General features: G+C 45.9%; 1 protein-coding gene across 3 annotated transcripts in view; it reads left to right on the top strand.

The window, feature by feature from the left end:
• The window catches only part of AK9 (adenylate kinase 9), a 175308-nt gene that overhangs the window by 152949 nt on the left and 9105 nt on the right, over positions 1-13254 (top strand). For 2 of the 3 annotated variants that reach the window (XM_075923971.2, XM_014573695.4), the window contains 5 exons: positions 1073-1269; positions 1677-1846; positions 4523-4621; positions 4695-4797; positions 11762-11876. In XM_075923971.2, coding sequence (XP_075780086.2) covers positions 1073-1269; positions 1677-1846; positions 4523-4621; positions 4695-4797; positions 11762-11876 — 684 coding nt within the window. Of the gene's footprint in view, positions 1-1072; positions 1270-1676; positions 1847-4522; positions 4622-4694; positions 4798-11761; positions 11877-13254 lie in introns of those variants that run through there. The other variant, XM_025184734.3, reaches the window with a different exon arrangement.

Below are 13254 nucleotides of genomic sequence, written 5' to 3'. Positions count from 1 at the left end.
CTTATACCACAGTTGAATTTGGCCACAGCTGTGCTTGAGGATGGTGCAAGCTAAATTAGAATGTTTGTGAAAAATAAACTGGCTTATTTTACACCTTCCTTTTGCTTCTTCTATTACATCCTTCACATTTGCACCTAAACTTCAGTCATAAACCAAATGATATTTAGTTACTCTTTAATATACAGGCAGTCCCCGGGTTACGTACAAGATAGGGACTGTAGGTTTGTTCTTAAGTTGAATTTGTATGTAAGTCGGAACTGGTACATATTGTAGGGGAAACTCTAGCCAAACATTTCTCCAGAGCTCAGTTTTATTCTCCCACACCTCACTTCCCTCAGTCCTTTATTCTCAAGCTGAGGTGTCTGCTGAGAAAAGCCACTCTGCGTCTCCCTGGTCTGCTGGGGGGGGAGGGGCGCTAGCTTCGCGTCTCCCTGGTCTGCTGGGGGGAAGCAGCTAGTGCAGGGTTGCCTCACCCCGTTTGTAAGTAGGGATCCGATGTAAGTCGGATCCATGTAACCTGGGGACTGCCTGTATAATTTGAGCATCAGACTTTTAAAATATACTTTCTATTTTCTTAAAAGACATTTTATTCCAGGAGATCTTGAATGATCCTGAGTTAGCTAGACCTGTGAGTTTGTAGGACTGGGGTAAATAAATGAGAGCTTTTATCACATCCAAATTTAAACTCCTTTTCATCTCTGTCAATAACTCACATAACAATTGAAATGTCCCTTCACATCAGAGGAATGAAACTGTACACTCCTAATGCAGAACTACTTCAAAGAAAGTTGTCTAATTAATTAATCATGTGCAGGATCCTGCAACATTAGCTATTGTATTTCTTAAGTAATTGCTAAAGTAAAAGTTACCAAAACAAATTAATAAAATATTTGCAGTCTAGTTACTTTAATAATCAAATTATTTATAAAGATTGCCAGCTCATAATTCTTATCACTGAGTATAAATGTTTCATTTCCACACTGGATATAATCTTCATAAATGGCGACATTTTGTACTGCACGTGAAAAATGTTTAAATGTTATAAAATAACATTTTATTCTATTATTGACAGGAAAAGCAGCCAGTATTGCTGATTTATGTATCACACCCCAAGAGCTGCAGTCACGGCTGGGAGAGTTTGGACAATACTGTCCTGTCAGCCTCGCAGAAAAGAGTGAACTGGTTGATTGCTCTGTAACCTCATCATTGCAGTTTGCAGCAGAGTTTCGAGGACACTATTACAAAATGGCTTCGCAGGAGGAATTGAATGTAAGGGCCTCAATGGCTTCAGCAAAGGTGGGATGGGAGTAAGGATGGCTTTACTAGGAACAGGTGCTGCATCAACCCTGTGAAAGAGAGGGAAGTAACAAGCAGCAGCGGATATAGGGCAGGACGAGCGGGGTGGCTGCCCCGGGCCTCGCACTTCAATAGGCCCCACGCATGCACTACTACCTGTCGGCTGTGGCCATGGTGCATACGCGAAATTGTGCTGCCCTGGGCCCTGCACTTCAATAGGCCCCGTGCCCTGGGCCTCGCAAAACTCTCATCCGTCCCTGGTAACAAGAAAGGGCCTCAGAACCAGAATGCAGTCAGCCACATCTTGTGCAGTTTGTATAATTCTTGTATTGTGCAGTGTTTCATTTATCATACAAAAAGTTTGCTTTCTCTTACTACAGAAATTCTTGAATGCACCAGAGTTGTACGTGCCACCATTGGCACCTCATCCTCTTCCCCCACGAGATATGCTACCAAAGAAACTGACAATGGCAGAAGTGAAGGCCTTATTCCCTAAAAAGGCTGAAATGCAAGGATACTGTCCAGTCACTTACCTAGATGGAAAACAAAGGTAAATCCTCACATTTCCCAGAATATTTATTAAAAAACAAATAAGGGCCTGACAAAGTACTTCTATTCTGTTTTCAGCAGGAAAAACAATTACAACTCCTTGCCAAACCTTTGTTACAAACTTTTGAAATATTTTGGGCTTTGGGCTTCATTATGTTCCTGAAACATTGATGAAATCGCATACAACATGAAGTGGGCTAAACCACCATAGATTTGTGTTCCCTAAAAAAGCCAAAGTTCCCGCTTCTGTCTGGTGGGGTTCGTTAGCCTTTCATTCTTCAAACTTTCTGATATATTCACAGGGCAGCCTGTGAAATTATCCCAATCTCTTTCTTATATGTTAGGTGAATGTGCATCCACTAGGCTATCTCTTCCCTCCTCAAGATCTATGAGTGTCTTCCTAAAGCAGGGATGGACCTAAGGTGGACCAGATGTGGCCCTGGCTTGACTGGATCTGGCCCCTGAGGCTCGGGGCTCCCCTCTCAGCCAGCTCCTATGCTCTTCCTCCCACCCAAACCCCACACCTCAAGCCTGTTTCCCGGCAATCCCTTCCCAAAAAATCTACTAGTCTGGGTCCCCCCTAAGCTCTGGTATGGCTCCCAATTTATTTTTCTGTGGGTCAGCAACTCCTGATCCAAAAAAGGTTCCCCACCTGTGTATTAAGGATTAGTGATATGACTGGTTCTTTTTCTTTCTGCAGTAGTGAGAATTAAAAACAACTGCTGCTTTAGCTGCTGTTGATGCCCCATTAGCTGTCATTGTGAGTCTGAAAGATATCCTATTAATTTTCAATTCTGTTATCCTGGTCTGAAATATTTCTAATGAGCAGAATGAGGCGCATCCTCAAGAGGATCAGCTTCTACACATCTCTTGCAGAAGAAACAGACAGCGAGCAAATAGGTTCATTATCCCTCCAAAGATCTTTGCTGGAGCTAAGGTGCAAACCTCCCACCTGGTCTCCTGCAACAAGTAGGGGAAAGTTGACCAAATGGCTAACCCCTGAACACTTTGGGGCATAGATTGGGGGAGGTAATTATACAGTAAGCTCTTTCTTGTACAGTGCCAAGCATATTATTGTCATTTACTACGTAACACATAAGACTAAGGGTACACCTACACTGCACAGCTATTTCAAAATAAGCTGTTCTGGAATAGTTATTTCTAAATGGCTTATTTTGAAATAGCACATGTACACTGCAGGGAAGCCTCAAAATTAGTCCGAGGCAAGCTTCCCTAATTTAGAGCCTCAAGAGGCACTGGGGAGGGATAACTTAGAATGGTCCTGATGAGGGTCTATTTCAAAATAGCAGCAGTGGAGAGTCTACACACACCTTATTTTGAAATAGCTATTTCGGAATAGGTGGTATTCCTCAAAAAAGGAGGTTTACAGATTTCAGAATAAGCTGTCCATTATTTTGAAATAACAGAATGTCTGTGTAGACGCTCACATTGTTATTTTGAAATAATGCTAGTTATCTCGAAATAACGGTGCAATGTAGACCCACCCTAATATTATGTCATGGAGATCACAGAATCTGTAATTTACAGAAACCTCTATAACATTTTCTGCTTCAATCCTAGGGTAGTAAGGCTGGTGCTGTCAGTCAGTGGGGGCTCCAGAGCTCTCAACTACTACACGTGGCAGGACTCACCACAGTCTCAGCCAATAAAGGGAGGCTGTGGGCATAGGAGAGAGTGCATAGCTCTCAGCCACCATGGGTAGTGGGTGGCAGGACCCTGGGGCTCCTGAACACCGTAGATTGCGGGGCCCCACCATAGCTCCCAGCTGCCATGTGGGATCTCAGCTACTGTGGGTAGTGGCACAATGAGTGGTTGGAGACCCTGGATCTCTGAGCCACCACAGGCACTCAGGGCATGCCAGGGCCTCAACAACAGTGTGGGACCCCCGTCCTCTCCATTCTGTCATGGTTATTTTTAGTAAAAGTCAGGCCAAATCTTCTGTCAATTTTTGTTTATTGTCCGTGACCTGTCCCTAACTTTTACTAAAAATAACCATGAAAGAATCTTAACCTTAAGACTAGATCACATAAGACTCCCTCCTCTACCTTCTCTGAAAATGCTTAACATAAGGTGATCATGAGCATTTGAAGGGTAATAGGGCCTATGAAGAGAGGATCTCTGTAACCTTATTTTCAGTTGTGAAAAAACTTGAATGGTTTCAACCAAGTTTTACTTTGTGTTTTCAAGTTGTTAATTATTTAAAACAGCACCCAAACCTGCATGCATTCTAAAAAGATACAAACTGAGTCATCGGTATCACATAATAAGGCAACAAAGCTCCCCTAAACAGGTATTGGGGCATTCATTCATGGGGAAATCCATGGTTGGGGCAGAGCCAACATAGCCACTTCTATATCACCCCTTCTCAGCTTTAAAGATACTCATCCAGAGAAACGGTCCCTGCAGGAGGCTGTTTACAGGCAAGTCTAGAAAAGGGCCCATGTTCCTTATTGAGGCAATGTACCTGCTTCAAATTTTGAACTATGAGTAGCTCTGTCAGTCAAGTAGTGGGAGCATGAACTATCATACCCAGTTGTTTTGGTAATTAATAGAGCTATTGGATCAGAACTGTCCCAGTATTCAATGTGTTTAAATAGCACAAGTGATGTTTCATATTCCCTGTAAATACACACTTGTTCTTGTTCTGTCTTTTGAGATATGAAGCGTTGGTACCTGGCACTACTGAGTATGCTGTGGAATATCGAGACAAGCTATATATTTTTGAAAATGAAGAAAAACTCCAGAAGTTTATGAGGTGAATTTATTAACTTTAACTTAATTATTTCATATTTTCTGTGTCCTGAAAGCACTTCACTTCTGTGTCTTAGGTTACCAGAGCAATACTGGAATCAGAAGCTTCCACATAAACTCCCTCCAATAAAGGAACCATTTCTACTTACTGCTCTTCCTCTGACTGGATACCTTGAACAGGCTAGTTTTTCAGGTTTTTTTATTTAAATTACATTTAAGCTACAACATAGGATCATACTATGTCTTCTGATTTTTAGTTTTTATTTTAAAGTGTAATATTAATCTTGGTTTTATTAATAGAAATTTAAGAAAGAACAAGATAATATATGTCCTTACAATTAAAGGAAAACACTAGAAGTAGTTTTAAAAATGGCAGCTATTTAAAGCTATCCAGAGATTTGTAATCTTAAAGCACTCCTATGGAAGATTGATTAATGGGCAGAATTCAAGTGAGGCGATCAAAGATCAATGATAAACTACAAAACAACGTGATAAAATGTATGCCTGGTTCCTCAGTTTAGCCAGATTTTTCATAGTTATGAATTTGGTAGGGCCCAACTTATGACTCTCTTAATTTATCCCAGAGTTGTAACTACTACATATGTAGTGTTTTGTGTAAAATATATATGGAGTGAACATCAATACCCATTCAGTTTGTTACATGCCTATGATCATACATCTGCCCACTAATCCATCTTGCAATCCACTAATCCATTGTAGGTGGAATGTGCAGATGATATAAAGCTGGCATTTACATTGTTCTTATATTGGTGCTGCTTTGTGCATAGAGATCTGCTCTATCTTAAGCCAGGCTTTAATGGTGAGGGAAGACCAAGGATGCAGAGGACGGGCATGGTATATGGAAATATCTGTGTAGTTTTGTTTGTATTGCACTTGCACATAGGGTCTTAATCATAGTGTAGTGTTGTTCTGTACGAACACAAAACAAAAACATAGACCCTGGCCCCAGACGCCTTCTTTTCCATGCTGTGTTGGCAACAAGGAGAGTATGGGCATGTCTACACTAGGAAATATTTTCAAAATAAGTACAATCGAAATAATAACTCCTGAAATAAAATCGAAATAGCATGTCCCCACCATGGGGAAGCATTGAAATTGTTCAGAATTTTTTCCAAATAGCGCGCCCACACTGATTGAAGCCTGCCTCAGATTTAGAGCCCCTGGAAGCACTCTGGAGAGGGCACCATGAGGGTGGATACTTCCTGTGGCTGCTTGGTCAGGCAAGCTGCAACGTGTGCTTTCAGGGGCTCCTCTCTACAGCTGCATCTCACATGCCACTCCTCTGCTACCTCCCCTCTCGTGGGACACCAAACAGACACAGTGTGCTCTGGTTGCCCTTGCAGATACCACTGCACTAACAACATGGAGCTGAAGCTGCTGCAAAGCAGTGTCCGGTTCACAGGCCTCACGCTGTGCCTTATGGCACAGTTTGTCCAGAATGCCCACATGCTGCTCCAGCCTGAAACAGAGGACCTCTTCAACCAGGTCCTGGCACTCCTGCTGCTGCAAATGTCCTTTAATCCCCTGGACACCACTGAAAGCCGCTTCTGGCGGAGGGAGACCAGTTCAGACTAGTGAGACCGCATTGTCCTGCAACAATGGGATGACCAGCAGTGGCTTTAGAACTTCCACATGAGGAAGGGCACCTTCCTGGAGCTCTGCTAGTGGCTCGCCTCTGCCCTCAGGCAACAGGACACCCACATGTGACCCACCATTCTCAGGCAGAAGCATGTTGCCATTGCCCTGTGGAAGCTCACCACATCAGACAGCTACTGCTCCATTGGGAACCAGTTCTCCATGGGGAAATCCACAGTCAAGGCCTTGCTCTTGCAAGTAGCCAAGGCCATAAACTATGTGCTGCTACAAAGGGTCGTCACTCTGGGGAATGTGGACACCATCGCTGATGGCTTTTGCTGCCATGGGCTTCCCCAACTCTGGAGGGTGGGATATAGACAGCATTCACATCCCCATCCCCAACTCAGCATGCCTCCAACTACATAAACAGAAAGGGGTATTTCTCCATGATGCTGCAGGCCCTCATGAACTACAGGGGACACTTCACCGACATCAGTGTCTGCTGGCTGGGGAAGGAGCATGATGCTTTCATCTTCCAGAACTCTCGCCTCTTCCAAAAGATGCATGCCAGCACTTTTTTTCCCCGACTACACCATCAGGGTTGGGGACTTTCCCATTACATCCCGGGCAATGCAGCCTACCTCTTGTTCCCCTGGCTTATGAAGCCCTACATGGGCAGCCTGGAGCCCACCAAGGAGCACTTCAATGCTAGGCTGAGCAGGTGCTGCATGGTCATGGAGTGTGTATTTGGATGCTTAAAGAGGAGATTCAGGAGTCTTCTCACCCTCCTGGACCTCAGCAAATGCAACATCCCCTTTGTGGTGGCAGCCTGCTGTGTGCTCCACCACCTCTGAGAGAGCAACGGGGAGACTTTCCTGCTAGGATTGGGGGTAGAAGCTGAACAGCTGGCCAGGGCTTACAAGCAGCCAGACCCCATGCCATTTGATGCACACATCAAAGGGCTGTGCTCATTAGGGAGGCCTTGAGGAAGAGTTTCAGCCAAGGCCAGCTGTGAGACTCTCCCCTGTGCCTCTCCACAAGAGGCTCCTACATTCCCCCTGTGTGTCTTTCTTCCCCCACTCTTCCCTTCTCTTGTCATCCCTTCCCACCTTTTCCCCTCCCCAGCAGAGCACATAAAAAAGCCTTTTTTGTTTGAAAAAACAAGTCTGGTTATTTGAGGGATATACAATGGGAAGGGACTGGGGAAAGAACCTGCAGTGGGCAGGAGGGCGAAGGGGGGCTCAGGGACAGAGCTGGGACTGGTGCCTGCCTCAGTCAGCTCTGGCTGCCTGAGAGGTCCCACTGCCCTGTGTTTTGGGGCTCCAGTGACCCCTGGGGGGCCTATGAGGGGAAGCCATGGGAGCAGGGCCAGATTAAGGCATGGGCTAGCTGGAAAGTTGCTCGGGGCACCAACCTATGGGGGGGCGCTGCATGCCCAGCTCCTGGATCACAGGCTGCAGCAGCTCTCAGCAGCCACCCTTCAGTGGCCGCCCGGAGCGGGGGCCGCGTTAACTCCCGCAGCACCAGCCAGTAGCGCCCTTCCCTCCGTGGCCACAGGGCCCTGCACGGCCAGGCTCGGCCCACCCCAGGCGGTCCCGGGCTGTGCGCCAGCGGCAGTAGCCAGGTTGGGCACATGCGTCCTGCCGCTGCCAGCCCCGTGCACCCTCCCTCACGTGCCGGCACAGGGGCGGGGCCGCGCATGCGTCCTCCCCCACATACTGGTACGGTGGTGGGGCCGCGCATGATCCCTCCCCCAACCTAGGGTGCAATTCAATTGTCTGCCTGGGGCACCAGAATGGCTCGGTCTGGCCCTGTATGGGAATGAGGAAAGTGGCTGGTGGCCCGCTCCATGCACGAAGTCATGTGCTCCATCACTAAGGCGAGGGAGGAGCACATGGCCTTGTGTTGGCATGCCAGCTGGTCCCAGTATGTCCTCCTCCATTCCCAGTCAACCTGGTGCACCTCCTGGTCAGCAGCCTGCTCCTGGTGCTCCTCATTGAGCTCCTGGATGAGGGACTGGAGCCAGGCCACACAAAATACTCACACTCTCTAGGGGAACCCACTCTTACCTGTTTGTAGGGCTCAGGTGTAACCTTTCCAATATAGGCACCCTCCCTCACCCATTCCTAGGGCTCAGGCGTAACATTACATTTTGCAGGTTTGTGGAATCTTTTACCAGTGAAAGAGCCTTACACAGTGATAGCCTACTTAATCTCTATTTATTATTATCAAAAACAAATGCACACACCAGGCATACAGTGCTCACCACTCCCAATGAGACAGATGAACTCATCTTGATGGCCAGTCAGGATCAAGTCCATCTGAGGGACTCCAGTTTCACAATGGTGTCATTGGCACAAGGTTGAGGTCTGGCAGCTCTGATCTTGGAGCTGTGTCCTGGAGTTAGTTCCCAAAGAATTTTCTTTTGGGTCCCAATTTATATAGTGAAACCTGAGACCTGCTTAGCTATACTGTAACCAATTGTTTTAGTTTAATTTTACTAACCAATTATAACATACTGTAACACAATTACCTAATCAAGCAGACCCCACCCCCTTAGTTGATTTACACCTAGCATAATTAATTACGTAGCAGAAAGAAACAATTAAAATCAAAGATCATACAAACAATAACAAAGTGAGGACCATAATAATAGAATGAGGATTCTACAACCTCAACTATTGATAAACAGTCTTTTGCCAGATGAAATGCGGTTAAACTAAGTCTTCTTTACTCATCTTGAGATGTTTCTTTATCTGGTGACAGTGGGTGCCATTAGGACAGAGTCTCCTTAACAGTCTGATTTTACACTATTTTTATGCAATTAAGATAGAATGTAAGAGTGTGACTTCAAGCTTTACAGCTAATGGCTGCTGCTCTTCAATCTGGCTGCAGAGGAAGGCTTTAGGCCTTTCAATATGGCTAGAGGCCTTCCAATATGGCTATAGAAAAACCATATTGTTACACTGACGCAGCAGGTGAGTTTCCTTCAGTGGGTCCTGGTGGTGGATGTGCCACGCTCACAGCTGGCGCAGCTTTGAAGAAAAGTAACGAGGGCAGTCATCCCAGGAGAAACTGCATATGAAGTCTAGCCCTAATCTCTGAGCCAACACTGAGGGTCTCAGTTCAGACAATGGCTGTGTGCTTCGAGCAAAGCCGTATGTTGCTTAGACAATAGGCACTTTCCTGCAGGGGCACGTACATCCCAGGGGAGCATCACAACACCCATGGCCTGGGGACAAGCAGGCATTGGAAGATGCTGGCCAGGCCAGGAGCCTGTGGGTGGGAGGGAGGACAGGGAGGCTCAGCTTCCTTCTGTGTCCTACACACACCAGGTTCAGCATTGGCAGCGTCCTGCAGAGAGAGAACTTCTATCTCTGACCCCTGGAGGAGGGGAGGGGAGTGTGGGGAGGCCATTTGCCAGAGAGAGTGCTACAGGGATCCCCTTCTCTGCCTCCCTCCCTCAGGTTCCCATACAGGGGATCAGTCTCCTCCACATCACCACACTGAGTGCAGGCATAACCCTGTGGCATGTGTGGCACTCCTGTGTATTTACATGACCCCAGCCTCCTGAGCGATGGCTTATCATGGGAAGGTGTCCCACCATGGAGGTCAGAGTAAGGCAGGCCGCTCCAGGAATCTTGTGAGAAGGACCAAGGGGTTCCTGTGTGAAAGCATCAGAGGGCTGGGTGCTCTGGACTGCACTCCATGTGCACCAGGTGCCCAGGCTGTTGTGCAACTCCCAGGCCGAGTAAGGCTAGCGAGGAGCATGCAGCCCCTCGCAGTCCATCACCTGCCCCTGTGTGTCTAGGGAAAGTTATAAGACTCACCTGAAGTGCCTTTCCCGGGTTCATCCAATGTCTGGGAGACATCGTAGGAAGCGGGGGACTAGTCCTACGGTGAGGAACAGGTCCTGGATTGCAGGCATGGTTGCATGGCTGGCCTCCTCCTCCTCATCATCTGCAACCCTGCCCTCGAGGAGGCTGACACTGAGTGTGTCCTAGCTCCACTCAACAATGATGGTGCGGGTGGCTGGTCCCCTTCCCAGGATGGCATTGAGCTGCTGATAGTAGTGGCACGTGTGAGGTGCCATCCCAGAGTGTTTGCTTTGCTCCCTGGCCTTGTAGGCTTGCCAGAGCTCCTTGATTTTCATCTGGACCTGGTTGAGAGTCTGGGTGTGGCCTTTGTCAGACAAGCTGATGGCCTTCCGGCTTTCTGGTTTGGAGACCCTGGAGGTTGGTCTCCTCTCCCCAGACCTCGATGAGGTCCAGGATCTCTGCACCTGTCCAGGCCTGTGCTCTCCTATGTCCCTGGCCAGGGGCAGCTAAGAGTGCTGTGAGAGTGCTGGCAGTAAAGGGGGGGCTCAGACGGAGCACTGAGATCTGCCATGCTCCATCTGCTGAGGCTGTAAGGCACAGAGCTGGCAAAGCTCTCCACATGCCACAAGTCCTTTTCCTGCAGCCTGCTGCTTTAAGCTCTGCAGGAGAAGGGGAGCAGTGGATCTGGCAGGTGTTGCAAGAGTGGCCCCAAGTACAGATGTGAGCAGCATTATTATGAAATAACATAGTCCGCGTCTACACAGCAAGCAGTTATTTTGGTGTAATGTCGAAATAATGTCAAGCTGGGGGACTCCTTACTATGACTCCTATCACCTCATTTTACAAGAAGTAAGGGAAGTCAGAGGAAGAGTGCTCTAATTCGGACTTCCAGCTGTGCAGACAGCGCCAAAAGCTGAAATAAGTTATTTCGACTTAAGCTATACAGCTCAAGTTGCATAGCTTATTTTGGCTTTGACATGCCCTGAGAGACCTCTAGAAGCCAATTATTTTGAATTAGCAGCACCAGATCATCCACACTAATGCTAGTTCAAAAAAAAAAAAAAACAGTTTCAAAATAAGCGTTATTCCCCCAGGAAAGCAGGAGTACAGATTTCAAAATAACCAGCCCATTATTTTGAAATAATGGGCTTGATAGTGTGGATGCTCTGCTTGATATTTTGAAATAAGAGGTGTTATTCCGAAACAGCTCCCTAATGTAGACTGGGTCTATGTGTCATAAGAAACCCTATTTTGGCACCTTGCCATTGGAGGATCACCCTTGTTCTGGGGTGATCCTCTCTGAAAGTTAAACTGAATTCTTAAGTATGATAACAGTGCCATGCAGCATGGAGCAACTACACTGCACTGGTGAGTCTGGACATGCATGTGTGTATACATATGTTTGCACACACTCTCACTTAATACTTACATGGTGTTGCTAATAATATGGCACCTTGCCATGGGAAAATGTTCTTTAAATAAATACTAAGCAGGCCTTTTCTTTCTCTATGACATATACATGGAGAAAATAACTATTTAGGGTCTGATCCTACTTCTGTTGATGTCAGTACCAAAACTCCCAATTATTTAAATGCTTGGATACCATGGCATATCAAAACTTATATAGACAGATTTAAGTGGCAGCAAGATCAGGCCTTTAATGAATTTTTTGGTATACTGTGTTCAAATTCTTACTATATGGCCTTTTAAAATGTGTTTTATATCTTCAGGGGATAGCAACTGCCCTAATAAAAGCAATGAATGAAGTGGGCTGCTTAAAGCCAAAGTTTCCATTCCTAAGTGTAAAAAAAACTGCTCTGTTGTTTGTGGCCTATCATTTAAAAGGTAAGATAAAACATGTGCTATAATAATAGCATTAATTGAATAAATACAATGGATTATTGTATATAATATTGTTAGATAAAAATTATTTCCCCACTCTTCTAAAGTCTGATTCCTTAAAAAATAAATACTATACATAGCATAGTAATAACAAGTTTTTATTGAGCATCAAGGTGACAGAGGTGTTAATATCCCCACAAAAATATTGTGAGTCTTTACTTAGTGCACAAGGGAAATGTTCCCCATCCAAAATTAACTAGTTTGAAAAAAAAAAACCTAAATTGCTTTTAAAGCTAGCTGGAGTTGTAGTACAAGCTAGTCTTGGACAACCAGGACCATTTTAAAAACTGGTTGGAGTCGCTGTAATAAAGGATACGGAAAGATCAACTTAGCACATTTATCTGACCTACGTCAATTTCCAGAAAAGGATCGACCAAAATATCAGTGCATGATCTGTTTTTAAAAATGGTTTAGCTGAAATAGATTTTAGTGTCATATGGAGCATTAGTAGCTCTAAGGCCAGCTCAATAGCATGGATTCAGATACGGATCAACTAAATTAGACCTAGTTATGATATAAAAAGCTGCATTGGTAACTTTCTAAGGAAGGATACAACTCAAACATTCATGATGGTGTCATTAGATTTTTAGCAGCCTTTATCACAGTAAAGTGTTGTTGACCTGCCTGCTTATTTATGGTGTCACTGGGGAAAATTTCAAAACTTATGGGTAAGGATGTGAGTCTGTCACTGATGTCACAGATTCTGTGAATTTCTATGACTTTTGCAGCTGCAGTGGCTAGTATGGCTGACCCCAGAGTTGCCTCAACAGCTTTGACCAGCCTGGGGACCAATCACACAGCCACTGCTAGCACGGCCCTGGGGCCAGCTACACTGGCTGCTCCTCAGGCAGCTCCAGGCAGCTGGCTGAGGGGCTACCTGAGCAGCAGCCAGTGACAATGGACTCGGGCTGCCAGAGCAGCAGCAATCCCAGGAATGGTCCCAGAGCAGCAGTCCTGGAGCAGCACTGGTCCTGGTGACTGCCCTGGAGACTATTAAAGCAGCGACCCCAAGAGCCTTGGAGCAGCAGGTAGCCAGAGGCAATTAGCCCCTGGGGCTCTATAAAGTAACAGCACTCTGGGGCCCCAGTAGTAACTAAGATTTATTCAGGGATATTTATAGTAGTAGTCATGGGCAGGTCATGGGCAGAGAATTTTTTTTTTATTTCCCATGAGCTAGCCATGATTTTCTGTGTATTCAGGAGTCTAACATTTCCCTGGTTTGTGACTGAGCTATGCCTTCTGTGCAGATATAGAAGGCAGGTCGGTGCTGTTGCTTGAGGACTCTGGTGCAAGACCACACCCGTTTCTTCCACCCACCAGA

This window comes from Pelodiscus sinensis, chromosome 3 (genome assembly GCF_052426305.1).
Source record: "Pelodiscus sinensis isolate ZL-2025 chromosome 3, ASM5242630v1, whole genome shotgun sequence".
In the NCBI taxonomy this organism is placed as follows: domain Eukaryota; kingdom Metazoa; phylum Chordata; order Testudines; family Trionychidae; genus Pelodiscus; species Pelodiscus sinensis.
Note: the sequence above shows the minus strand (reverse complement) of the source record. Positions and strands in the feature narration are given on the sequence as shown.